General features: G+C 37.5%; 2 protein-coding genes across 2 annotated transcripts in view; one reads left to right on the forward strand and one right to left on the reverse strand.

Annotated features, from left to right (window-relative positions):
- SPATA1 (spermatogenesis associated 1) overlaps positions 1-2,150 on the forward strand; it is a 41,430-nt gene extending 39,280 nt beyond the window's left edge. The window contains exon 14 of the mRNA XM_020282705.2: positions 2,043-2,150. Within this exon, the coding sequence (XP_020138294.1) occupies positions 2,043-2,065 (23 nt within the window). The 3' untranslated portion in view covers positions 2,066-2,150. The remainder of the gene's footprint in view (positions 1-2,042) is intronic.
- Positions 1,150-24,005, reverse strand: CTBS (chitobiase). Its single transcript, XM_012747568.2, has 7 exons — positions 23,747-24,005; positions 21,088-21,226; positions 20,389-20,597; positions 15,901-16,072; positions 14,128-14,225; positions 13,638-13,799; positions 1,150-1,436 (listed from the first exon to the last, which is right to left on the reverse strand). The coding sequence occupies exons 1-7, from the start codon at positions 23,912-23,914 to the stop codon at positions 1,245-1,247; spliced, it is 1,140 nt and encodes a 379-aa protein (XP_012603022.2). The 5' UTR covers positions 23,915-24,005; the 3' UTR covers positions 1,150-1,244.
- Positions 24,006-24,981: the final 976 nt, after the last annotated feature.

Consider the following 24,981-nt stretch of genomic DNA (forward strand, 5'->3'; position numbering starts at 1 on the left):
CCTCTAGAGCTATGGCAGAGAGTAGTATCTAAGAATTTAAATATTTTTATTCATTTATTTTAAAACATAAAGACAATAGTGATTCAACACATAACTATGTTAATGGTTGATTTTACTCTGTCATAAACAATTGTGTAAATAGGAAATGTAATCTTCTTATAACAGCTGGTTGAATCATTATTCCAACTTGGGGAGGGAATGTGCAGGGAAGGCACGATTTATGTAAATACAGAGTTCAAGGATGCAGAGTTTTAATCTGTGTATTCATAGGAACTAATAAGGGCAGCACAATGTTGTTCTTAATTGTCTTGAGAACAGATATTTCATTACCTTTAGAAAAGTTCTTTGCATAAAATTCATCTTTTAGAAAGAGGAACTAGTTGAGAAGCTAATCAGTGTCTTTAGATAATTAGAATTATAATGCAGATGTAGAAAAGGAAAATCTTAACCATGAAAAGAAAACTAGCCAAGAAATAAATTCTGTATGTCTATAAATGATGAACTAAAAGTGTAAATGACAGTGAATAGAATCAAGTTATTCCTATTGTAAAAAATATAACAGATAAGACTCATAAAATAATTGGAAAACATTAGGTAGCTCTAACTTATTAATTCAAAATATTAAAAGTTATATTTTGGGGAATACATTTAATCTTCTATATTTTTTCCCCACTAACTGGAGGTTTAGTTCAAGTACCTCAGAGACATGAGTACCACATGGAGTCAGGAAGCAGAAAAATTATTTTCATCAGTCTGATGAACCTAAAAAAGGAGACACTCAATTGTAGGTTTTAAATTTAAGATTCATGGTGGGAAAAAAAGGTGTAGCACAAACTGCTTCTCAAAGGCTAGGTTTTTAAATATCCTAAGCAAACAGTTTCCATTTCATATCTTTAAACTCAACATTGATTTGTAAGTGTATATTTTATTAATATAGTGGGGAAAAATTTGGCATAATAAAATTCTGAAAGCAGTTTTTCCTAATTATAGTATTGAAAAATCTCACAGAGGCTAATAGAGTAAGTTGACTTGTTTCTTGCCTTTATGTTCCTGGATACTAAAGATATAAATATGTATTTTTCAAATTCAAACAATGAAAGCATTTCTTTCTTTTTTAGTATACTAATAACTAAAGTGTATAGCAATGACTAAAATTTACATTTTTATTTCTTTAAGAAACTAGATCTATTTATACAGATCATTTTTCTAAATCTTAATAGTCTGACAAAAGATGTTCATCTCTGTCACAGCTTTAACTTTAAGGCATTCCACATTTCTTCAGTTTGTTGTTTGGCTACAGCATCTCCAGAGTAGTCAAGACAGTTTGCATTCCACATGCCAATGCCCCGTAAGCCATAGTTTTGTATATATGCTGCCTTTAAAGAAATGCTCCGAGGATTATCATACCATACTTGATGAAAATGGCCAGCAGGATCCTATACAAATAAATTAAAATGGAAAGTTAAAGTATTCAGTACAATAAGAGGGGGGAAAAGTTTCTTAAGTCCAGTGATTCAAAAGGATACAATGAAATAAAACTTTTAGGGCCTAATACTTTATTATTCAATGGCTCTGTATGTGATATAGACAGTCCTCAATTTACAGTGGTTCAACTTACAATTTTCAGACTTTACAATGGGTTTATCAGGTATTTAATGCATTTTCCACACAAGATGTTTTTGACTTATGATAAACTCATCATAAATCAAGGAGCATCTGTACTTTCTAGATACTGCTTATAGCACTTTTAATAACAGCAAAGATTACACAAGTGAGCCTCGTAATATAGTCTATTTAGGGTCCATCTCCTGTCCTAAGATTATCAGTCAAGATATATATCTGAATCACTTGTGGGGCTTTTTTAAAAATACAGTTTCCTGAAACTACATGTAACCTACTGAATCAAAATTCTCCAGGGTTAGTTCTAGGTCATATTTGCTTGTTTTGTGTTTTAATGTTCCATTAGGCAATTCTGAAGTTAAGGAGATTAATTGCCCTGGTCCTCTAAAACCTGCTTATATACTTTTTTGTATTCCCTATAGTTCCTGGAAGTGTGCCTAGCTAGGAGCTCAACAGATGATTTTGTTTATGATGAATCAGCCAAATCAAAAGGTAATTATGGCAGTGGAGAAGGAAAGTTCGTACTTTTCTAGGTTTTACAGAATTGCTTCTAAAAGCCTGTTAAGTCACTCATGGAGTGCAGAACTAACACACACCTGATTAAAAGCCATAAATTAGATTCTGGTCTTATGCTCACCTTCCACCCTGAACGGTCCTTCTCCCTAGCATTACCTGTATCTATCAAGTACTAAGTCTCTGTAAGGATGCACAACTCCATAAGGGACAAAGGAAAGGAATAGATGTAGGGGAAAAGATAGGACGTAAAAGTTGAAAGATTGTGACTAAAAATAATTTACTTATTTTTATATACATTTGGGAAACTTCTTAAAGGCAATTGAGTGAATGCCAGTAATATTTATGGTAGCACTCATGGAGTTAGAACAATTTCCTGAGATGACTACTTTGAAAGATAGTAGTTACTTGGTAAATTCATAACCTGTGGTATATTTAAGTAGAGCCATTACATACAAGCATAATTCATATCTTATATTCCATTCTTTAACATTTTTAGAACTAAACAAAGCCAAGCATGCTCTAGTAACAGTTGTGATTCACTATTAAAAGGGAATTACAGAACCTATACCTAAATATGAAAGATTTTTGAAGATTCGGGGGCAAATCCAAAAACATGTACTTCTAAATTTTGCCATGATTCTGGCTAGTACTTTGATATCACTAAGAAATTCAAATATCTCAAAATAGTGAAGGATCAAAAGGTGAAAAACTGAGTATATATAAGATTGATTTATGCATTATGATTTATACACCATCAGAATATCAAGTCCAAGATGAGCTGCTATTGCCGAAACAGCATAAGAAGGTAGAATGGTTCTATTCAAAAATAACAGAAACTTGACTTTGCAATGAATAAAATGAACAATCTAGTTATAACTGGACTGTTTTCTAAAGTACCATTAAATGGCCTTCAATCTTAACCAAAATGTGTCCTGAATTCTAAGACCTTTAAATAATGTTTTCCTTCATAGAAACACAGTAAAACAGTGGTAACCAGAGGCTGAGGGTAGGGGAGATGTTGATCAGAGGACACAAAATTTCAGTTAGGAGTAATTATTTGGGAGCACCATGAACTATACCCAGATAAATCTGCAAACTTAATAAATGTGTGTGTTATCACTGCTCCACAGACTTGCCATTCCCTTATATCTCTCCTCCTCCTTGGGCCTCCTTATTTTCTGAGACATAATATAAAAATCAGGCCAATTGATAACTCTACAACAGCCTCTAAGTGTTCAAGTGAAAGGAAGAGTTGCATATCTCTCACTTTCAATCAAAAGCTAGAAATGATTAAGTTTAGTGAGGAAGGCATGTCAAAAACGGCTGAAAGGTAGGCCTCTTATACCAAAAGTTAGCTAAGTTATGTCTGCAAAGGAAAAGTTCTTGAAGGAAGTTAAAAATGCTACTCCAGTGAAAACATAAATGTTCAGAAAGTGAAAAATCCTTATTGCTGATACGGAGAAAGTTTTAGTAGTCTGGATAGATCAAATCAACCATAACATTCCCTTAAGTCAAAGCCTAATCCAGAGAAAGACTCTAACTCTTTTCAATTCTATGAAGGCTGAGAAGTGAGAAAGCTGCATAAGAAAAGTTATGAAGATAGCAGCAGAGGCTGGTTCATTGAAGCTAAAGAAGCCATTTCCGTCAGGGGGGAAAAAAGGCAGATCAGAGGTGACCTCCTGGCTCTCTGTTCCCAGATTGGGAGGTGAAGAACACGGGCCACTACACACGAGTGGATCGCTCTCTCCCCCAAGAACAGCATTGTGAATCTGCAGAGAAGCAATGCAGGATAAGCAGCCCTGGGAAAGAAAGAGGTGAACTGGAGAATCGACCACAAGTCTAGACTATAGAGTGCAAGATATACAATAGGGAATAGAGCATGGGACAGCCACGCACACTGGCCAGGGCAGTGTAATCTGACCTACAGGTTCTCCACCGACCTCCACATCTACTCAGCCAGGGAAGTACCTGAAGTCAATGCAAAGTTGTGGCATAGGATGACAGGCTATGTGAAGAGACAACAGCGGAAAATGTTTTGAATTCCCTGGTGCTCTGTACTAGGTCAGCACTGGGCGAGGGAGGGACCAGTCTGAGTTAACACTTCCCAGGTCTACAGGAGGGAGTATGAAGACAGGTACCTCACCTCTGGCGGTCAGTGCGACCGGAACAAAGGAGGTGAACACCAAAAGGGAGGCTCTGCCCCTGGAAACTACCGAAGATAAGGCTGGCTTAGGGTGGGAGAGTGCAGGACCCTCTATTGGATTGACACGAGACAGCAGGACAGGGAAGCAGTGGGGGCAGCTGGCAGCTCATTGAGATAACCTGCTAAACCCCCGAGCAGTCGCCCCAGTGTTGGCTCTCCATGGATGGACAGCCACCATTTGGTGGGTCCACAGCCAGGAAATGCTGTGGCAAGTTGCAATTGTGGGCACCTCCCCTTCCCCAGCCCAGCAGGGCAGGCCCCACCCTCAGAGACAGGTAGAAGGGAGAAAAGTTGCTTTCTCTGTGCAATTGGTGTGAATCTACGGGACCTTAGAACTAAGCAGTTGGGGGCAGCCTGTTGATTGAGTCTAGCAGGCTGGCTTTGATAATCTGATAAGAACATAACCTTGGCGGCTGGGCACTGCCAGCTTTGGAGTCTGTGGACTGGGAAGAAAAATCCTGGCCAGAGTCCTCAGCAATTGCACCAATTGACACCCCCTACCATGAGCTGCCTGTAGTGAAAGAGCCCTGAATAACATATGGGCAGCTCTCCCCTAGCAGCAAATCAAGCAACCACAGAAGAATATGCTCTCAGGCTTGCAAGCACCAGTTTCCCTTACCCCACCTAAAGTGGGAACAGGTCTCAAGTAACCCTTGGGAGTGACAAGACATTTCCCAAAGATCAGGGCATTCATATACCCCATTCAGGGAATCAGAGCCCAACACAAAGGCATCAGAATACCTTGATAATTAGCTCCTCCACACAAACTACAAGCAACAACAGAGAAGTTAACCTCAACACAGTACCTTCCATCTCAAACTACTGGAGGACAGCAGAGTCACTCACATAAGAGTGATTCACCACCTGGGAGCTTAAGCAAGGGATCCAAACTCACTAACTGCTTTGGCAAGAGGTGAAGACAACAGGCAAGAGGTAACTCAACTGTCTAAAACACCTCTAAGGCAATACAGGACCAGCACACTTCTCCCCGGCACTGTTAATGAACGTCCCTTTGGTGACTTGGAGATAAGGCCATAAACCAGCCCCAGCACCCCAGTTCTCGACAAAGCAGCCTGATGAGAAAGAATAAGCGAAAGAATGCAGGAAACATGAAAGATCAGAGAGAAATGTCACCCCCAAAAGAAAACATTCAATCTCTATCAATGGATACCAATTTACACAATACAATTAAATTGACAGAGGAAGAATTCCAAATATGGATTATAAGAAAACTCAATGGAATTGAAGAGACAATAGAAAGCCAATGTAAAGAAGCCACAAGAATAAAATACTACAAAAAAAAAAAACAAAACAAATTCTGGAAATGAAAGACGCATTTAGAGAACTACAAAACACAATGGAAAGCCTCAAGAATAGAATGGATCACGCAGAGGAAAGAATCTCAGAGCTTGAAGATAATGCCTATGTGCTAAAACAAATTGGATGAAGAAAAAGAACACAGAAACAAGAGTCAAGAACAAAAGATATAAGAAATGTGGGATTATGTAAAGAAACCAAATATAAGAATCATAGGCATCCCAGACAGAGAAGAAGAAAATACACAAGGGCTGGAAAATTTATTTCATGGAGCACTAGAGGAAACTATGCCTGGCCAGAAATCTAGATATCCAGAAACAAGCACACACAACTCCTGGGAGACTCAATGTGAAAAGGCAATCACCCAATCACCATGCCATGTAGTTATTAGGCTGACCAAAGTAAACACAAAAGAAGCAATCCTTTAAGCAGTAAGATGAAAAAAGCAGATAAGCTACAAAGGAAAACCTATCAGACTAACTGCAGACTTCTCAACTGAAACTTTACAAGTCAGAAGGGACTAGGCACCTATCCTCAATCTTCTAAAACAGAAGAATGGCCAACCTAGAATTCTCTACCCAGCAAAAGTAAGCTTCATCTATGAGGAAGAAATAAAGACTTTCCCAGACAAGCAATCACTGATGGAATTTGTGAAGACCAGACCTGCCCTACAGGAAATACTCAGACCTACATTACACACTGAACAGCACAATAGACACTCACCAAAGTAAAATCACTCAAGAGTTAAAGTCTAGAACCTAGATTCCATGATGGCTTAAGGAGTAAAACAAAGCAATAGGAATTCACGCAACAATATGAATGGAAATTTACCCCAAACATCAATCCTCTCAATAAATGTGAATGAATTGAGTTGTCCTCTAAAGAGACATAGACTGGCAGAGTAGATAAAATTTCACAAGCCTAGTATCTGCTGTCTACAGGAAACACATCTAAACCACAAAGATGCTTTCAGGGATGGAAAACAATCTTCCAGGCAAATGGAAGCCAAAAGAAAGCAGGGATAGCTATACTTATTTCAGATAACAAGCTTTAAAATAGCAAAAGTAAGAAAGGACAAAGATGGCCACTATATAATGGTGAAAGGAAAAGTCCAACAAGATTTAACAATTCTTAATATTTATGCACCCAACTCAGGAGCACCCAGTACATAAAGCAAATGCTGTTTGATCTAAACAGCATGATAAACGGTAATGCCATAGTAACTGGGTATTTCAATACCCCACTGACTGGACAGATCTTCCAAACAGAAAATAAGCAAAGAAATAATGGACTTAAACAGAGCTCTAGAACAAATGGGTCTAACAGACATCTACAGAACATTCTATCCAAATAAAGCTGAATATACATTCTTCTCATCAGCCCATGGAACATTCTCCAAAACTGACCACATACTAGGCCACAAATCAGACCTCAACAAATACATAAAAATAGAAATTATAATATGTATCTTCTCAGATCACAGTGATATAAAATTAGAGTTCAATTCCAACAGAAACACCACTTCACAAAGTCATGGAAATTAAACTACTGTTGAATGACTACTGGATCAAGGAGGAGATACAGAGGGAAATCAAAAGATTCTTCAAACTAAATGATAATGGGGACACAAGTTATCAAAATCTGTGGTATACAGCAAAAGCATTCCTGAGAGGAAAACTAATAGCATTAAATGCTCACATCTAAAAAACAGAAAGCTCAAAAATCAACAAACTAATAAACTGTCTTAAGGAACTGGAAAAGGAAGAGCACATCAATTCCAAACCTAGCAGAAGAAAAGAAATAACTAAGATCAGAGCAGAACTAAATGAAATAGAACAAAAGAACTATACAGAAGATCAATAAAACCAAAAGCTGGTTTTTCGAAAAGATAAACAAAATCGACAGTGCTCTTGCTAGAATGACAAGAACTAGAAGGGAAAGGACTCTAATAAATTCAATTAGAAATGAAAAAAGAGGTCACAACAGACACCACAGAAATACAAAACATTATCTTTGAATACCGTAAAAACCTACTTGCCCCAAAACTATATAATATGGAGGAAATGGACAAATTCTTGGAAATATACAGTCTCCCTAAGTACAACCAGGAGGAAATAGAATCCCTGAACAGATCAATATCAAGCACAGAAACTGGAGCAGCAATTAAAAACTTTCCAACAAGGAAAAGTCCCAGACCAGATGGGTTCACATCCGAATTTTACCAAACATACAAAGAACTCATACCTATACTACAGAAATTATTCCACAACATTGAGAAAGATGGTATCCTCCCCAACTAATTCTATGAAGCCAATATCACCTTAATACCAACGCCAGGAAAGGACAAAACAAAAAATAAAACTACAGACCAATATCCCTCATGAATATACATGCAAAAATCCTCAACAAAATTTGACCAAATAAAATCTAACACCACATTAAAAAAATAATTCACAATGACCAGGTGGGTTTTATCCCAAAGATGCAAAGCTGGTTCAACATATGCAAATCTATAAATGCAGTTCACCACATAAATAAAAGAAAGAACAAAGGCCATATGATTCTCTCAATAGATGCAGAAAAAGCATTTGACAAAATCAAGCACACCTTTATGATAAAAACTCTTAACAAAATAGGCATAGATGGGACACACCTTAAAATTATTAAAACCATATACAAAAAAACCCACAGCCAATATCATATTGAATGGGGAAAAACTGAAAGCATTCCAGCTTAGAACCAGAACCAGACAAGGTTGTCCATTATCTCCACTTCTATTCAACATAGTGCTGGAAGTCCTTACTAGAGTAATTAGACAAGAGTGGGGAATTAAGGGCATCCAAATGGGTGCAGAAGAGATCAAACTCTCTTTGCCAATGACAGTATATCTAGAAAACCCCAAGGATTTAACCAAGAGACTCCTGGAATTGATAAATGAATTCAGTAAAGTCTCGGGATACAAAATCAATGCATACAAATCAGAGGCATTCATATATGCCAATAACAGTCAAGGTGAAAATCAAACAAAAAATGCAGAACCTTTTACAATAGCTTCAAAGAAAATTAAATATCTAGAAACATATTTAACGAAAGAGGTAAGAGACATATACAGGAAGAACTACAAAACACTAAGAAAAGAAATTGTAGAAGATGTAAACAGATGGAAAAATCTACCGTACTCATGGATTGGCACAATCAACATTGTTTAAAATGTCCATACTACCCAAAGTGATCTACAGAATTAATGCAATCCCTATCAAAGTACCATCATCATTCTTTACAGATCTAGAAAAAATAATTCTACGCTTTGTATGGAACCAGAGAAGACCTTGTATAGCCAAATAAATTTTAAGCAAAAAGAACAAACTGGGAGGTATCAGTCTACCAGACTTCAAGCTTTACGACAAGGCTATAGTAACCAAAACAGCATCATACAGGCACAACAGAGATGTATACCTTTGTAACAGGACTGAGAACCCAGAAATGAAAACATGTACATATTGTCATCTAAACTTTGACAAGGCAGACAAAAATATACACTGGGGAAAAGACTCTCTTTTCAATAAATGGTCCTGGGAAAACTGGATCCCCACCTCTCACCTCTTACAAAAATCAATTCACGAGGGATAACAGACTTAAACCTAAGGCATGAAACCTTAAGAATTCTAGAAGAAAATGTAGGGAAGACTCTTTCAGACATTGGCCTATGCAAAGAATTTATGGAGAAGACCCCCAAAGCAATTACAGCAGCAACAAAAATAAATGGGACCTGATCAAATTAAAAAGCTTCTTCACATGAGTGCACATATAGGAATAACATTCATCGGGTGTTGGGCAGATGGGAGAGGGGAGGAGAGGATGAGTATATACACACATGATAAGTGCAATGTGCACCATCTGGGGGGTGGATATGCTTGAAGCTCTGACTCAGGTGGGGCAATGGCAATATACGTAACCTAAACATTTGTAGCCCCATAATATGCTGAAATAAAAAAAGAAAGCTTCCACACAGCCAAGGAAACTATCATTAGAGCAAATAGCCTACAGAATGGGAGAAAATATTTGCTTTCTACACACCTGATAAAGGGCTGATAACAAGAATCTATGTAGAACTCAAAAAAATAAAGAAAAAATTGAACAACCCCATCAATAAATGGGCAAGGGACATGAACAGAAACTTTTCAAAAAAAGACAGAACAATGGCCAACAAACATATAAAAAAAATGCTTAACATCTCTAATCATCAGGGAAATGCAAATCAAAACCACAATGAGATATCACCTAACCTCAGTGAGAATGGCCTTTATCAAAAAGTCCCTAAATAACACATGCTGGTGAGGATGTGGAGAGAGAGGAACACCCTTATACTGCTGGTGGGACTGTAAATTAGTACCAGACCTCTTTGGAAAATAATTTGGAGATACCTCAAAGAGCTAAAAATAGAAATACCATTTGATCCAGCAATAGCACTACTAGGCATCTATCCAAAGTAACAAAAGACATTCTATAATAAAGACATCTGCACTCAAATGTTTATAGCAGCACAATTCACTATTGCAAGGATGTAGATAACTCAAGTGCCCATCAATCCATGAGTGGATTAATAAAATATGGTATATGTACACAACGCAATACTACTCAATTACAAAAACAATGGTGATCTAGCACCTCTTATCCTGGATAGAGCTTGAACCCATCATCCTCCTAAGTGAGGTACCACAAGAATGGAAGAATAAGCACCACATGTACTCACCATCAAATTGACACTAAGTGATTAATACTAAGGTACCACACGGTAGTAATATTCACTGGGGGTTGAGGGGATGGGGGTGGGTAAACTCACAACAAATGGATACAGTAAGCATTGTATGGGGCAAGGGTATGCCTCTAATCCTGGCTTGGGTGAGGTAACGTTATAATGTGTAACCAAAATGTTTGTACCCACATATCGTCATGAAGTAAAAAAAAAAACAAAGCCTTTTCCATAACATGAAAGTGCAAGGTGAAGCAGCAAGTGCTGATGTAGAAGCTGCAGCAAGTTATCCAGAAGATCTAGGTAAGATAGTTGATAAAGGAGACTACACTAAACAGATTTTCAATGTGGACAAAATAGTCTTCTATTGGAAGAAGATGCCACCATGAACCACAACTTTCCTAGCTATAGAGAAGTCAATGCCTGGCTTTACAGCTTCAAAGGACAGGCTAACTCTCCTTATTAAGGACTAATGCAGCTGGTGACTCTAAGTTGAAGCCAGTGCTCATATACCATTCCAAAAATCCTAGGGCCCTTACTACGTTAAATCAACTCTGCCTGTGCTCTATAAATGGAACAACAAAGCCTGGATGACAGCACATTTGTTTATAGCATGCTTTACTGAATATTTTAAACCCACTATTGAGACCTACTGTTCAGAAAAAAAAGACTCCTTTCAAAATATTACTGCTCAGTGACAATGTGCCTGTTCATCCAAGACTGTGATTGAGAAGTAACAAGGAAATGAATGTTGTCTTCATGCCTAACACAACATACGTTCTGCACCCCATAGATCAGGGAGTAATTTAGACTTCCAAGTCTTATTTAAGAAATATATTTCATAAAGCTGTAGCTACCATAGATAACAGTTATTCTGATGAATCTGGGCAAAGTAAACTGAAAACTTAGAAAAGATTCACCATTCTAGATGCCATTAAGAATATTCATCAATTAAAGACATAGAGAAAAATCAGGCTTTTTAAGAAAAAAAATATATAAATAGATTAAAATTTAAAAAATAAATAAAAATAAAAAAAGAATATTCATCATTCATGGGAGGAGGTCAAAATATCAACATTAACAGGAGTTTGGAAGAAATTGATTCCAACCCTCATGAATGATTTTGAGGGGTTCAAGATTTCCCTGGAGGAAGTCACCACAGAAGTGGTGAAAATAACAAGAGAACTAGAATTAGAGGTAAAGCCTGAAGCTGTGAGTGAACTGCTGCAATCTCATGATAAATCTTGAATAGATGAAGAGTTGCTTCTTATTAATGAGTTGCAAAGAAAGTAGTTTCTTGAGATGGAATATACTGCTGGTAAAGATGCCGTGAACACTTGTTCAAATGACAACAAAGAGTTTAGGACATTCCATAAATGTACTTGATAAAGCAGCAGCAGGGTTTGAGAGGATTGACTCCAATTTTGAAAAAAGGTCTACTGTGGGCAAAATGTTATCAAACAGCATCACATGCTACCGAGAAATGTATTGTAAAAGGAAACTCAATCAGTGCGGCAAACTTCATTATTGTCTTATTTTAAGAAATTGCCACAGTCACCCCAGCCTTCAGCAACCACCATCTTAATCAGTCAGCAACCATCGACATCAAGGCAAATCCCTCTACCAGCAAATAGATTATGACTTGCTGAAGGCTCCAATGATAGTATTTTTTAGCAATAAAGTATTTTTAAATTACGGTATGTACATATTTTAGACACAAAATGCTATTGCACACTTAACAGACTACAGTATAGTATAAATATAAGTTTTATATGTGCTGAGAAACAAAAAAATTTGTGTAATTTGCTTTATTGCAATATTTGCTTTATCATAGTACTCTGAAACCAAACCTGCAACATCTCCAATGTATGCCTGTATATATAATTGGTTACCATATATATCCTTTACCAAACTATATCCATGAAACACTGTTCCCCTGAATACATTTAAGAGTGCTGTGAAACAGGGTTCTATTAAATAAATAGCTCTAAGTATTGCAGCACTTCTCAAGTCCTTTAGTATAATGTTGTACATTATAAATCTCTAAGAGGGACATATGACACATTGTGTTTTCTAAATATATTTGCCCATAGCACATGTGTGAATATTTTGCACACATGGGTAATGGTGTGCAAAATATTAACAGTTCCCAGGACAGAGAATTCCTAAATACCGTTTAGGAAAGACAAGATTACAATACATCCTAGTTTCACTAATAGATACATAATTTTGATTCTAAAGTTTAGAAAGCTCTACAATAAACCTTTCTATCAATCCTATGAGTTCTCTCAAATAAAAAAAAAATAAAAAAATAATAAAAATAAACCTTTCTATATAATTGATATAGAGGCATATGGATGTATATCAATTACAATTTATTACATATAGTGTGTTTGCAGTCATTTTTTTATAAATGGGTATCAGACAATGGTCTGATATAATAGTCAAGAATATAAACCCTTGCTAGAATTAACTTGTATCATGTCATTTTAGGATTCCTTTTAAAGTAACATAATCCACAATAAATTCAAATATGGTTTGTACTTAGACTTTTGAGATGTGAAAGAGGCTTTAGTATGCTAAAAGTAAATTATGAAAAACATAACTTTTCTTTGCCACTTTGGTATAGCAATTCCTATTTATTAAACACTACATAACAGGATTGCTAATCATTTATTGTATTTCTTCAGGTTTCCTTTATGTAATATGTCTCTAATTTTTTAAATTACTTATAATTTTTTTAAATTATGGAATAAATTTGAAATGATACAGTTTTTCCATTGTAAAGTTGATGATGACACATCACCTGTTCTCAGCCTCATTCTTTCTTATGTAAGAGTCTTATCAGAATCTTCAGGCTACTTTGAAATGGAAGCTTTCAGAGGTGGTAACCTATTTTGGCCCAAAGCCCTTTGAAAAACAACAGTTATCATAACTGACAACTATTAAGGAAACCCTGTTTGTGATATGCATGTTTTTTGGCATCACTAAAATGACAAGTTGGCCCAAGTAAATAAAGCAGTTGCATTAATAGCAAAACTTGAATTGCTCACCACGGAACTACAGTTCCTGATTACACAGGTTCAAAGACAAGTTTATTCATGTAAATAGCAATGTGTATGTTATGCCCTTATAAGAAAACTGATAGAAATTCTTAATACCTAATTATTAAAATATATAATTATGAAAATAATAGAATGAATGTTCATAACTTATAAAAAGTCTTACTTTATAATTATAGTAAGGAGCCTGTTGATCTTTATCCCATTGGTTTCCAGAAACAGAACTATTCATTTGCTTCATGATCTTTTTATAGGGCACCTGATGTCCTGCAGCATCACTACAAGGAGCCCCCCGGAAAGGGACTTTTGCAATAGTACAAACATGATCCTAGAAATGCAGAAATGTTCATGTTACAGATTATCAATTAAGCACTTAAGAGTCAAATCAGAAAAATAATCAAAAACTATTTGTTGGAAATATATGCTATAAATAGATAACCTGATTATAATGAATAAAAGTTAAAATCTCATTATTAAATAAAAATATATGATAATCAGAAACTTTCATTGGATTAAATAATTTAAAATAACAATTTTTAATCTCAAACTATATTTCAGAAATTCTAAATAAAGTTTAGATGTTTCTAATGAAAACAAAATAAGCTCTAAAAATTATATACAGAAGAGAAATTACATAACAAATGACCTGTTCTTACCTGAGATAGATTCAGGCATGTATAATCATAACCATACCAGGGAACACCCATTATAAGTTTCTTAGGATTAATGCCCATTTTGATGTAGTCATTATATCCTAGTCAAATAGAGGCAGAAAAAGCATTTTTTTTCTCTTCATGTATCTGTTAATGTGTTCATACAAACTGTGCAACCACTCAAGAGTCTAAGTTAGTAAAAATAAGTATGTTTATGCAAAATAATAGTGTTTCTCTGTTATAAAACTCATCCCTTAATAACTAACTTCCATATCTTGCTTTCTAAACCATTTGTTTTTGAATAAGAGAAAACATTCAAAACAACTAAGATCTTACTGAAACAAAAAATTCACAAAATCTTTATCTAGGAGGAATGACACATTTCATGAAAGCAGCTACTTATATCTATTAATTGCTAAGACATGATATAGTTGATATTCTAAAGTTTCAAGAAAGTTCTATAAATCTTAAACTTTCTGACAGTGTAGTCTCAGAATTTCTTATAGAAATCACAAGTGTTCCATGTTTTACAAATATTCTATATGTATGAATGATAGCTGGGGATAAGAAATGCTCCTCCCACCATTCTGTTGTACATAATCTGTAGTTGGAGGAAACAAAGAGAAAAATGAACAAATTCTTGATACTATCAGTCCTTTTCCCACCCAATGCTGCAAAACATGTTTTTCCAACAAGAGATATTCTTAGATTATCTGGAATGTTGATTTAAATAAGTTTATTGCTTTTCAGAGCCTTTAATGTTATTGTGCAGTATTAAATATCCAAAAGAGGGGTGAAGTATGCACATTTCCCAAACATATTTAATAATGGACCTTTTATTGATAGAAAACACAATTGTCATTCTTTCATGAAACACAGTTTTGGAACCCTGAATTAACTAATTACTTTGTAATTTTAACAGAATGAAATTCAGTTATTTTCTAATTTAGATAGTATTAATACATGTTTATGATCAGATTATCCAATTAGACATGATTAAATAAGGCCAGGTTATAAGATTTTAACCTCCATGTAAAAGAAAAAAATGTTATTTATAAATCAACTCAATTGCTACCAACTATCTCAGAAAATTTCAGATTGAGTCCAGAAGATAGCAAGCAATCTTTTATTCAGTTGATTGATGTGGTACAAATCAATCCAAACTTTGGAGATGATAATGCAAAGACCACATCACATGAATGACAGGTCAGAAGTTATCAAATTCTGATAAAAATACAAGTTTTAATATATCACAGGTACTAATAATAAATAAGATAAAAAACCAATCCTATATAATGTAGGTACCCACACTATTAACTATCTTTGCTATTACATTATTTAACATTGGTTATTTCAACAAAAGTATCCTGTCAAATTCTAGATAAGCAAGTATCTTCTTCATGTGATTTCATGTCAAGAATACTGGAATTGAAATTAGAATACTTGATTGAGTCTGAACTATATAATACTTCAGAGTTGGGCAACCATGAGAACTTAATGTCTTTTATCTCATCTTTAATAGAGGGTTAATAAAAACATACCTATCCCACAAGGTTGTTAGAGAAATTAAGTGAAAACTTTAAAACTTTTTATGAACTTTTTTTTAATAAAATGCTCTCCAAATGAAGTGATTTTTATATATTTCAAGCAAGCTTTACAAATTAAAAAAGGTATACACATAACTCAGAAATACTATTAATAAAAGATATCTTAATGTTTGAAGTTCTTGAATTAATATTATTAATATTAATAAATGATCATTTTATGGATTCTTACCAGTTAATGTCTGATTATAGGGAGCATTGGCTGCTGCAATACATTCTGACCAGACCTGACTTTGTTCATCATAAGACATGACAAAAAGGAAGTCACAAGCATCTGCAATTCCAGTATAATTATAGCACCTTCTGTCTATGTTCTTTGGAGACCAAGCTACATCAAAGGTTACCTGTGAAGAAAAACATATCAGTTTATGTAACATAATCAAATATGCATATTTATGTCAGATTTTTTTGATTATTTATTTTCTTGCCTCATATTACCCAAGAAAAAAGAACTCCTTACAGTCAGTATATGAATGTAGGGCTCAACACATATACAACTAGAACAGTTTTAAGAAATATATTTTTGCCTATATTCAACTGCAGACATATATTTGGACATATAATGACCAGGAACAGGGCACTACATGGAAGACGACAGGTTTTAAACACATAAGGCTTCAGAGGCTAGGCTGACTGAAAGAAGTATAACAACAATAGGGTACGGTGGTGCCCCTGAGCAAGTAAAGGCACAAAAAGAATTCAAATATAAAAGTTGTAAAAAATATTGTGCAGCCTAAATATGTCACCTGTTGCCACAACCTGACTGGGTTGTGAGTTTGTCTCCCTCATTCACATTTACATGGTAGGTTTGGCCCAGTATTGCAGTTAGAGAATAATGTTATTTTATAGCCCACAAGTATAGATTAACCAACTCAATTTGTCAAAAAATCATTTAAGTGATCTTATTTTATGGAAATATTCAAATAAAACTTGAGTAATAGTTTTCATTTGAATGGTGAGCCAGCCTTCAACAAGGGGATGAGTCTCTATCTGTTTATTGCTTTAACCAAGTATTAGCCTTATTTTATAGGTGTACAAATGTTCTAAAACTTCATTAAAGGTTTTTTTCTTAACTGGGCACCCAATAAACACTTATTAATTACTTAAAAATTGAGGTACTGTAGATAAAGTTTTTATACTTTGGCCAATTTATTCTAGCAAAACTCTTGTTCAGGACTTTCTCAAAGTTATCTCTATAATTCTGAGTACTCACATAAAAGGACACTCTGCTTTATAAGTGCAAGCTTTCCTCAATAGCTCTCCAACAAAATGGGTTATGAAGTGCAATTTTTACATATTGGACCCCACTTTATCACTGCCTCCTATTACAAAATGGGAGCTATATTATAGTAATAGAGAAAATAAATGACTACATCTAAACAAATAAATTTCAAATCCATTTTGTAAACTCCTTACCTCCTCTCCTTCACATTAAAAGCATTTTCACCTGGATTTCCTGTCATAATTAGCATTAGTATATTAAATGGGAAATTGAAAGACTTCGGTTCTAGTCTTGGCTCTGTTAATCTATGTCATTGCTAATTCACTTAAAGCAGCAGTCCCCAGCCTTTTTGGCATCAGGACCAGTTTCATGAAGACAATGGGGGTAGGGCGTGATGGTTTTGGGGTGACTTTGCAGCTGCTCCCCAGCACTAGCATCACTACCTCAGCTCCACCTCAGATCATCAGGCATTAGATTCTCATAAGGAGCTCACAACCTAGATCCCTTGCATGCATAATTTACAGTAGGGTTTGCACTCCTATGAGAATCTAATGCGGTTGCTGATCTGACAGGGGGCAGAGCTCAGGCAGTGATGGGAGTGACCGGGAGCAGGAGTGACTGTAAATACAGATGAAACTTCACTGGCTGGCTCACTGCTCACCTCCTGCTGGGTGGCCTGGTTCCTAACAGGCCATGGACCAGTACCAGGAAGTGGCCCAAGGGGTTGGGGACTGCAGACTTAAAGCATCTGAATTTGTTTTCCTACATATAAAAATGAAGGTGTAGGCCGGGCGCTGTGGCTCACGCCTGTAATCCTAGCTCTTGGGAGGCCGAGGCGGGCGGATTGCTCAAGGTCAGGAGTTCAAAACCAGCCTGAGCAAGAGCAAGACCCCGTCTCTACTATAAATAGAAAGAAATTAATTGGCCAACTGATATATATATAAAAAATTAGCCGGGCATGGTGGCGCATGCCTGTAGTCCCAGCTACTCGGGAGGCTGAGGCAGAAGGATCGCTTGAGCCCAGGAGTTTGAGGTTGCTGTGAGCTAGGCTGATGCCACGGCACTCACTCTAGCCTGGACAACAAAGCGAGACTCTGTCTCAAAAAAAAAAAAAAAAAAAAATGAAGGTGTAGAAAAAACTCTTCAAGGGCATTTATTTCTACTTTTTTAATTCTATGGCCACAATTCTGTAAATTAATGTCATCTTATCCCCAAAACTCATTTCTCCCTCCATATGCTCTACATTAGTCATTTTTGCTGGTTACCAATTTAAGAACATTTGGGCCATTTTCTGACTCTCTTTCTCTTTCACACCCCAAATTTAATCTCACATCTTCCTTTGGGTATCTTCTCACAGTTGTTCTGCCCCTTCCTTTCCATTAACTAATTCATTTAACAAATATTTACTGACCACTTGCTGTTAGGGTTATACCATCATCCCAATCCAAACTATAAGTCTGTAGTTACTAGATTGCTGAGTTAGTCATTACTAGTCTTCCTTTCTCCTCTAGTTTTACATACTGCTGCAGAATACTCTCCCAAAACACTATTCTACACACGTAAGGCCATTACATGCAGAATAAAACACATACTCCTCAGTCTGACACTCTGGATCTTCCACAATCTAGCCTGCCTTTGCAACTGTACCTCTCTCACTAATTCATCTAACATGAACTTGACATAGTAGCCCAAATTGTTTTACTCATCTCTTGAAGCTGGAAATAGATACTCCTACTGCAAGGTCTTTGCTCAATCTCTTCCTCCCTGCCCTTTCACTGTAGCTTAATCAGGCCTGGCAATTAGGGTGTATTCTATACATCAATCCTAACCTACTAGTAACAACTATCTAAAGAATGAAGAAAAAGTTCCTGAGACCAAAATTTGTGAGGAGGAGAGGGGTATGACGTCCTGCATACCTGGTATTTGCTATTCTTGATCTACATTGTATTCATCTGAAAATTTGATTCAACACTGACCTTCCCTACCTGAATAAAACCACAGAGATGTCAGTCTTCACATCACTTATTATTTTACCAGTGATTCTCAAATTTATGATGACCAACTGTACCAGAATCACCTAGAACACTTTGTAAAAATACAATTCCCTAGGCTCTATTCCAAGACCTACTAAATCAGTCTTGGAATATTTTTTTTTTTTTTTTTTGAGACAGAGTCTCGCTTGTTGCCCAGGCTAGAGTGAGTGCCGTGGCGTCAGCCTAGCTCACAGCAACCTCAAACTCCTGGGCTCAAGCGATCCTCCTGCCTCAGCCTCCCGAGTAGCTGGGACTACAGGCACGCACCACCATGCCCGGCTAATTTTTTGTATATATACTTTTAGTTGGTCAATTAATTTCTTTCTATTTTTAGTAGAGACGGGGTCTCGCTCAGGCTGGTTTCGAACTCCCGACCTTGAGCAATCCACCCGCCTCGGCCTCCCAGAGTGCTAGGATTACAGGCGTGAGCCACCACGCCCGGCCTAGTCTTGGAATATTTTTAAAAAGCACTCCCAGGTGATTCTGAGACAGGTTTAGAAATCACAAGTTCATAGTACTTAGAATGCTCTAAAGGTAGAGCTATCACCATTTACTCAATGAACAATTTTTAAACATTGTGTTAGGCATCAAGTAGCTATTCTCTGCCTTAAAAAAACTCATTGTCTAGCCTAGTAGTTCCTAACCATAATCACCTATGAAATTTTTTTTAAATTATGAACTCTGGGCTTACCCAAAACTTTCTGAATAATAATTTCTAGGAGTGAGTCCCAGTGTGCATGTGTGTGTCAGCATCTGAGAGACAGCATGTATTTACATTTTTTTAATATCCCTGGTTATCTTGATATGTGGCCAGGTTTAAGAATCACTGATCTAGGGCCACAACATCCTTTTCTACCAATAAATTGCCTGGCAAGATTCCTGGTCCTGTGATCTTCTGCTCTAATCATGCTCATTATGGCAGTGGGAAAGCACTCTGCCTATTGTCATAGCTCTGACAAGTTCTGTGGAGTTAGTCCTTTGAGCCTTATAGGCCTTGGGTACTTTGAAAGTAATTCAGAGACTATGGAGGAAGTGAGATACTTCCCCAGAACTATTTCTACCCTTGGCCAAAGCTGTTTCTGTCCTGCTCTGGAGAAAGCCAATTAGGCCCTCCTGTACTCTTGCTGCTCCCACTGCCTATCTAATACTTGTAACTCTGCTACAAGGCAAGTAGGTGGGAGCAATCCCAACGTTGTATTTTGATGTGAATAGAGAACAAAGTTAGTCCCTTAAAATTCCTTAGATGAGAACATCAAAAGTTCCAGAAAATGTTTTTAGGAAGTATGTGCTCAAATTCTTTCCCATTCCATTACCATAAAACTAAAATTGTATTAGTCATACCCTCATGAATACATTTTGATAGGGAAAATACGGGGTTTCCAAAAAAAAATAAATGAATTTTTACCTGTGATCCCTCAATTTCACGATGGAAAGAGTCTGTGGTTTCTTTGACTAAAGCAGTTAATGCATCATATTCAGGTGATGAACAATTTACTTCTTGCTCTATATCTATATTAATTCCATCCATATATTGTGCTTTGGCTAAATCAAGTTTTTGAGCTATCCAGGATGCTCTGAAAGTAGGATCAATGATATCCTTTAGGGATACATCCCCTATGGAAGAAGTATACATCTTTTTTACATATATTCTTTTCACAGTTTAATGACATTTACTTCACAAACCTATTCCAGAGAGATCAAAATGTCTAAAACATTTCATTATTTTGGAAGACTACAACCCTAACTTAAGCTTTCGAAATGGAGAAAGAATATACCAAAATAATAGAAAAGCCATTACTTACTGATCTCCAAAATAATCATTATGAATAATTAGTAAAATGATTCTCAAGTCAGAAGCAGAAATTGTGGACTATGTCTAAGTAAAGGTCATCTTGCTAATTAGGTAGTCACATTTTGTTCAAAACCATACAGTGGTTTATTTAATTTTTAAAAATATCTATTTATGAAATGAATTATACAGTATTTAGGATACTAACAAAACAGATAAACATAAAAAGGGAAGTTTTTGGAAAGTCAGGACTATAGCAAGTAATACAGATAAATTTACTAATTTGCTGGACTCATAGACCTGGTAAAAACATACCTTTAAGTACTACTCTGGCTCCTCTTGAATGAGCATAGCACATAAGTTCTGAGTCATATTTTCCAAAAACTGCCACAGTAGTAACCTGTGACCAATCATAAGATTTCCAAGTTTTCTGTCCAACATCAAACACAAAAACCTGCCAAAACAAAAGGGATAAGTACCATCATTTAAAACAAGAATATCATTCTGACCATCCAAAATAACATTAACCACCACCATATACCAGGCACCATGGTGGGCACTGAGAGTACAACAGTGAATAAGACATAGGAGTCCCAATATAATTGGTACCAGGGATAATTAGCCAGGTCTGGAAAGTGGAGAAGGGTGGGCCAGGAGGAAATAGTGGCAAGTGCCAAGGCCTGCAGGCAAAGAGACAGTGGTGATTGTATAATTTAAATATTTAGTATAGCAAATGCCTAGAATTTGGAGAGAGTGAAGAACCAGAGTGGTAGGCAGGGTTAAATCATGTAGGGCCTACTAAACCCTGTTGAGAAGTTTGTACTCCATTATTTATCCTGAGGGAAAGGGAGAGAATAAAAATGTTTTTTAAAGAAGGTATGCATTTTAGAAAAATCCCTTCAGCTGAAGTGGGAAATGGATTAAAGAGAGGTCAAAACTGGAGGCAGAGTAGGGAAGCTGTTGGAGGAATCCAAGCAAGAGATGATGGTGACCTCAGCTAAAATTTCAGGTTTTACAGAGCAAGGCACAGTGGCTCACACCTCTAATCTCAGAACTTTGAGAGGCCACGGTGGGAGGATAGCTTGAGACCAGGAGTTCGAGATCAGTCTGGGCAACACATAAGAACCCCCATCTCTAAAAAATAAAAATTAGTAAGGCCTGGTGGCAGAAACAGGAGGATCATCTGAGCCCAAGAGTTTGAGGTTGCAATGAGCTGTGACTGTACCACTGCACTCCAGCCTGGGTAACCCTGTAAGAGATAACCTGTCTCTTAAAAAAAAATATATATATATATATATACATATATATATACATATATATATATATATATTAGTTTGGAATTGAACAGACTATTTAGTTTTAGAAGCTAGACTTAGCCTGCAGACCCAAAGTTACAATTTGCAAGTCCTTGTTTATGGGAAGCCAGCAAGGAATTTCCTTAGGAATCTGTGGGGGCAGTACTTGGAGATTCTGCCTGAGGGCTTTTACCTTTCCACCTGGGATCTGGCTGATGTATAACATATGTAACATTTGTAGCAGCATATGTAACATTTGTAGTCATTTGGAAGGGGGTGTAGCATGACTCAGCTCCAGGCTTGACCTTCCGTTTGTATAAGGAGTTAGGTGGGTGATCCTGAGATTTTTAATTTTCTTTACACCATGAACATACAAATGAGCATAATTTTGCCTCTTTGTATAATTGGTTTTCAAAATGCCCATAAATGCTGACTAACCCATTAGGTATTGGGTATTATGATGAATCTTTCAGATTGTTTTAAAAAATTTAATTGGATGTCCGTTAAGCTGAAATAGCTCCACTAGTGCATTGGATTCCTACTTAAGTAAACAAGGTAAACAGTGAATGTAAACTTAAGCTTAACCCTATTATAAACTGCCAATTAATCTCTAACTAGGGACTTTCCACCAGGTCATATCTAAGCAAGGCAAAAACCTACCCCCATAGCCAATCAAGTAATGAGTTTATTTTGCCTCCATGTTCAACCTATAAAAAGCCCACACTGCTCATTCTGCTAAAGCAGACATTTCTGAACCCCTTCTGGTTTATGTGATGCCAATTCATAAATTGTTCTTTCCTTCAAACACCATTATTTTAATTTGTCTAAAGTTTTAACAAGATGTTACATTTCCACACTAGGCAGGTTCTCCAAAAACACTTTCACCACTTTTATTTTTTCTCCTAAGCCATGTATATGTGCTTTTTAATTGGCATTTGAATGTCCCTGCCTCAAAATTAATGGAATAGATTAAGAACTAGGAATCATTCCTATTTCTACAAAAGAACTGTTCTTTGGACTAAGCCTTTGGACCTCCCTGATATCTTCCAATTCCTGCTACAGTCATCAAAGTCGAGGCAGCCAGGTGTTTTTAATATTGCTTCCAAAAGGGTGTTTGATTAAAGTTGCCAGAGGCCTTATATATTGTCTGGTGAGTAAAAGGAAAATTTTCTGAAAAATCTATTTTTACCACCCTTCTTGGGTGGTTCTGAGGTGCCATAAAGGAAAAGGCTAGTAGGCATAGAAAAGTAAAGGTCAGCAAAACATTCTGCCTTCCAGTGTACTGTTGGAGTGCCCAAGATTCTTTCAAACTAAATCCTCATTCTCTTGGAAACCAAGAAATGGACTATCCCATCTCTTTTTTTTTTTTTTTTTACACCCAGAGTGCCTCCAGAGAGGCAGAGCAGGGAAATGAAAGGAGCTGACCTTTGGCTCTGACCTGGGTTTGAATACTCGCCTGCCGAGGCAGGCACTTCCAGCCTGTGAGACCTAGGAGTTACTCAACCTCTTTGAGGCTGTTTCCTCATCTACAAATTGAAGAAAATCCTTAGACAGGAAGGCCCTCGACGGAGTACTTTCAGCACTTACACCACCTTTCTCTTCTCAGGGATCTGTTCTATTCTAAACTTCTCTGCGGGCCTTGAGACCCTGACCCCGGGGGAGCAGGGAGAGGCGCTGACCTCGAAGTCGGGGTGGTGGCGGATCGGGCGGCAGAGCGCGGGCTCCGGACACGGGCAGTCGGCCCCGGCCGCGAGCGGCAGCGTCAGCAGCGCCAGCAGGGCCAGCCCGGGGGCGCCGCATGGCTGGTGGGCGAGGGGGCGGCGGCGTCCGAGCTGCGACTGGAACATGCCAGCCAGCGGGTCACCACGCTGCGGGAGCTAGCTCTTCCCGCTAGACCGGCCGGGCTCCCGCGTGGGGCGGCGCTCCGCGGCGGGCGGGGGGGGCGGGGCGGGGCGTGGAGGTGGGAGGGGCGTGGTGTAGCAGGGGGCGTGGCGGAGGCGGGCGGGGCGGGGCGGTGGAAGGGGCGGGGCGTGGAGGTGGGAGAGGCGTGGTGTAGCAGGGGGCGGGGCGGAGGCGGGCGGGGCGGAGGGGCGGGCCCGGTGGGCGGGCGGGGAGTGGAACGCACATTTCCTCCACCGCTCTTTATCTCCCGCACTCAGCGCTCCTCACTTCGGCTCTGTGCTGTGGTTGGCTGTGTAGTTGTGGAGTCTGAAGGCGGAGTCGCCCCAAAATGGAGAAGTAGGGTGTCTTTGGAAGGGATGATTGAGCAACATGGTGGGAGAGGCCAAAAGATTCTTATCATATGGATGTCAGTTCTGAGTTAAGATGACAGTTTGAATACAAGCATCTAATTTCTCTTACTCCCATATTTAAATTCCAGTAAAAACCTAAACCAAGGAGATGACGGCAACAAAATGTTGGAGGCTGGAAAGCATATGTATAAGAAGTAAATCGATTAAAAAAAGAAAAAAGGGAAGGGGCGGGGGATTAGGTGAAGGCTGCTTGAGATCTTTCTCCACCTGCAGGTCTCTGGGCAGCTGCCCTTCTCCCTCCCGGACTGAGGTTGGGAGGTTTACTTCTAGGGAGAGGGTAAATTCCCTGGCAACTGTTTGGGTAAAACACCTAAAACGGGAAATAAAAGACTTTCTGCCTACCGAAACCAGAAACCTTCACTAGGCTGATGACAATGTGATTAACCCAGGAGGCTAACCAAAGATACTGACATTGGGAGTTTTCTGGACGAACCCTATAGTGAATTCAAAGTCAACAGCACCAGCCATCCACTCCGAGCTTCCTGTCTTTTTACTTTTACTTTTAATCATGAACAGCAACCAAGAAAATCTGATAATATAGAAGGAAGAGGCCCAAACAACAAGGAATATGGAGCAGACAGACATTTCAAAAAGTTCTAGGA

The sequence above is a fragment of the Microcebus murinus genome, chromosome 2, assembly GCF_040939455.1.
Source record: "Microcebus murinus isolate Inina chromosome 2, M.murinus_Inina_mat1.0, whole genome shotgun sequence".
NCBI lineage: Eukaryota > Metazoa > Chordata > Mammalia > Primates > Cheirogaleidae > Microcebus > Microcebus murinus.

Excerpts from the sequence above, each read along its gene's own strand:
- CTBS (XM_012747568.2), bottom strand. The coding sequence starts at position 23,914 with ATGTTCCAGTCGCAGCTCGGACGCCGCCGCCCCCTCGCCCACCAGCCA. Across the intron at positions 16,073-20,388 it reads GTGAAATTGAGGGATCACAG|GTAACCTTTGATGTAGCTTG; the intron begins GTAAAAATTCAT and ends TTTTCTTCACAG. Across the intron at positions 14,226-15,900 it reads CTATAATCAGACATTAACTG|GATATAATGACTACATCAAA; the intron begins GTAAGAATCCAT and ends CTATTTGACTAG.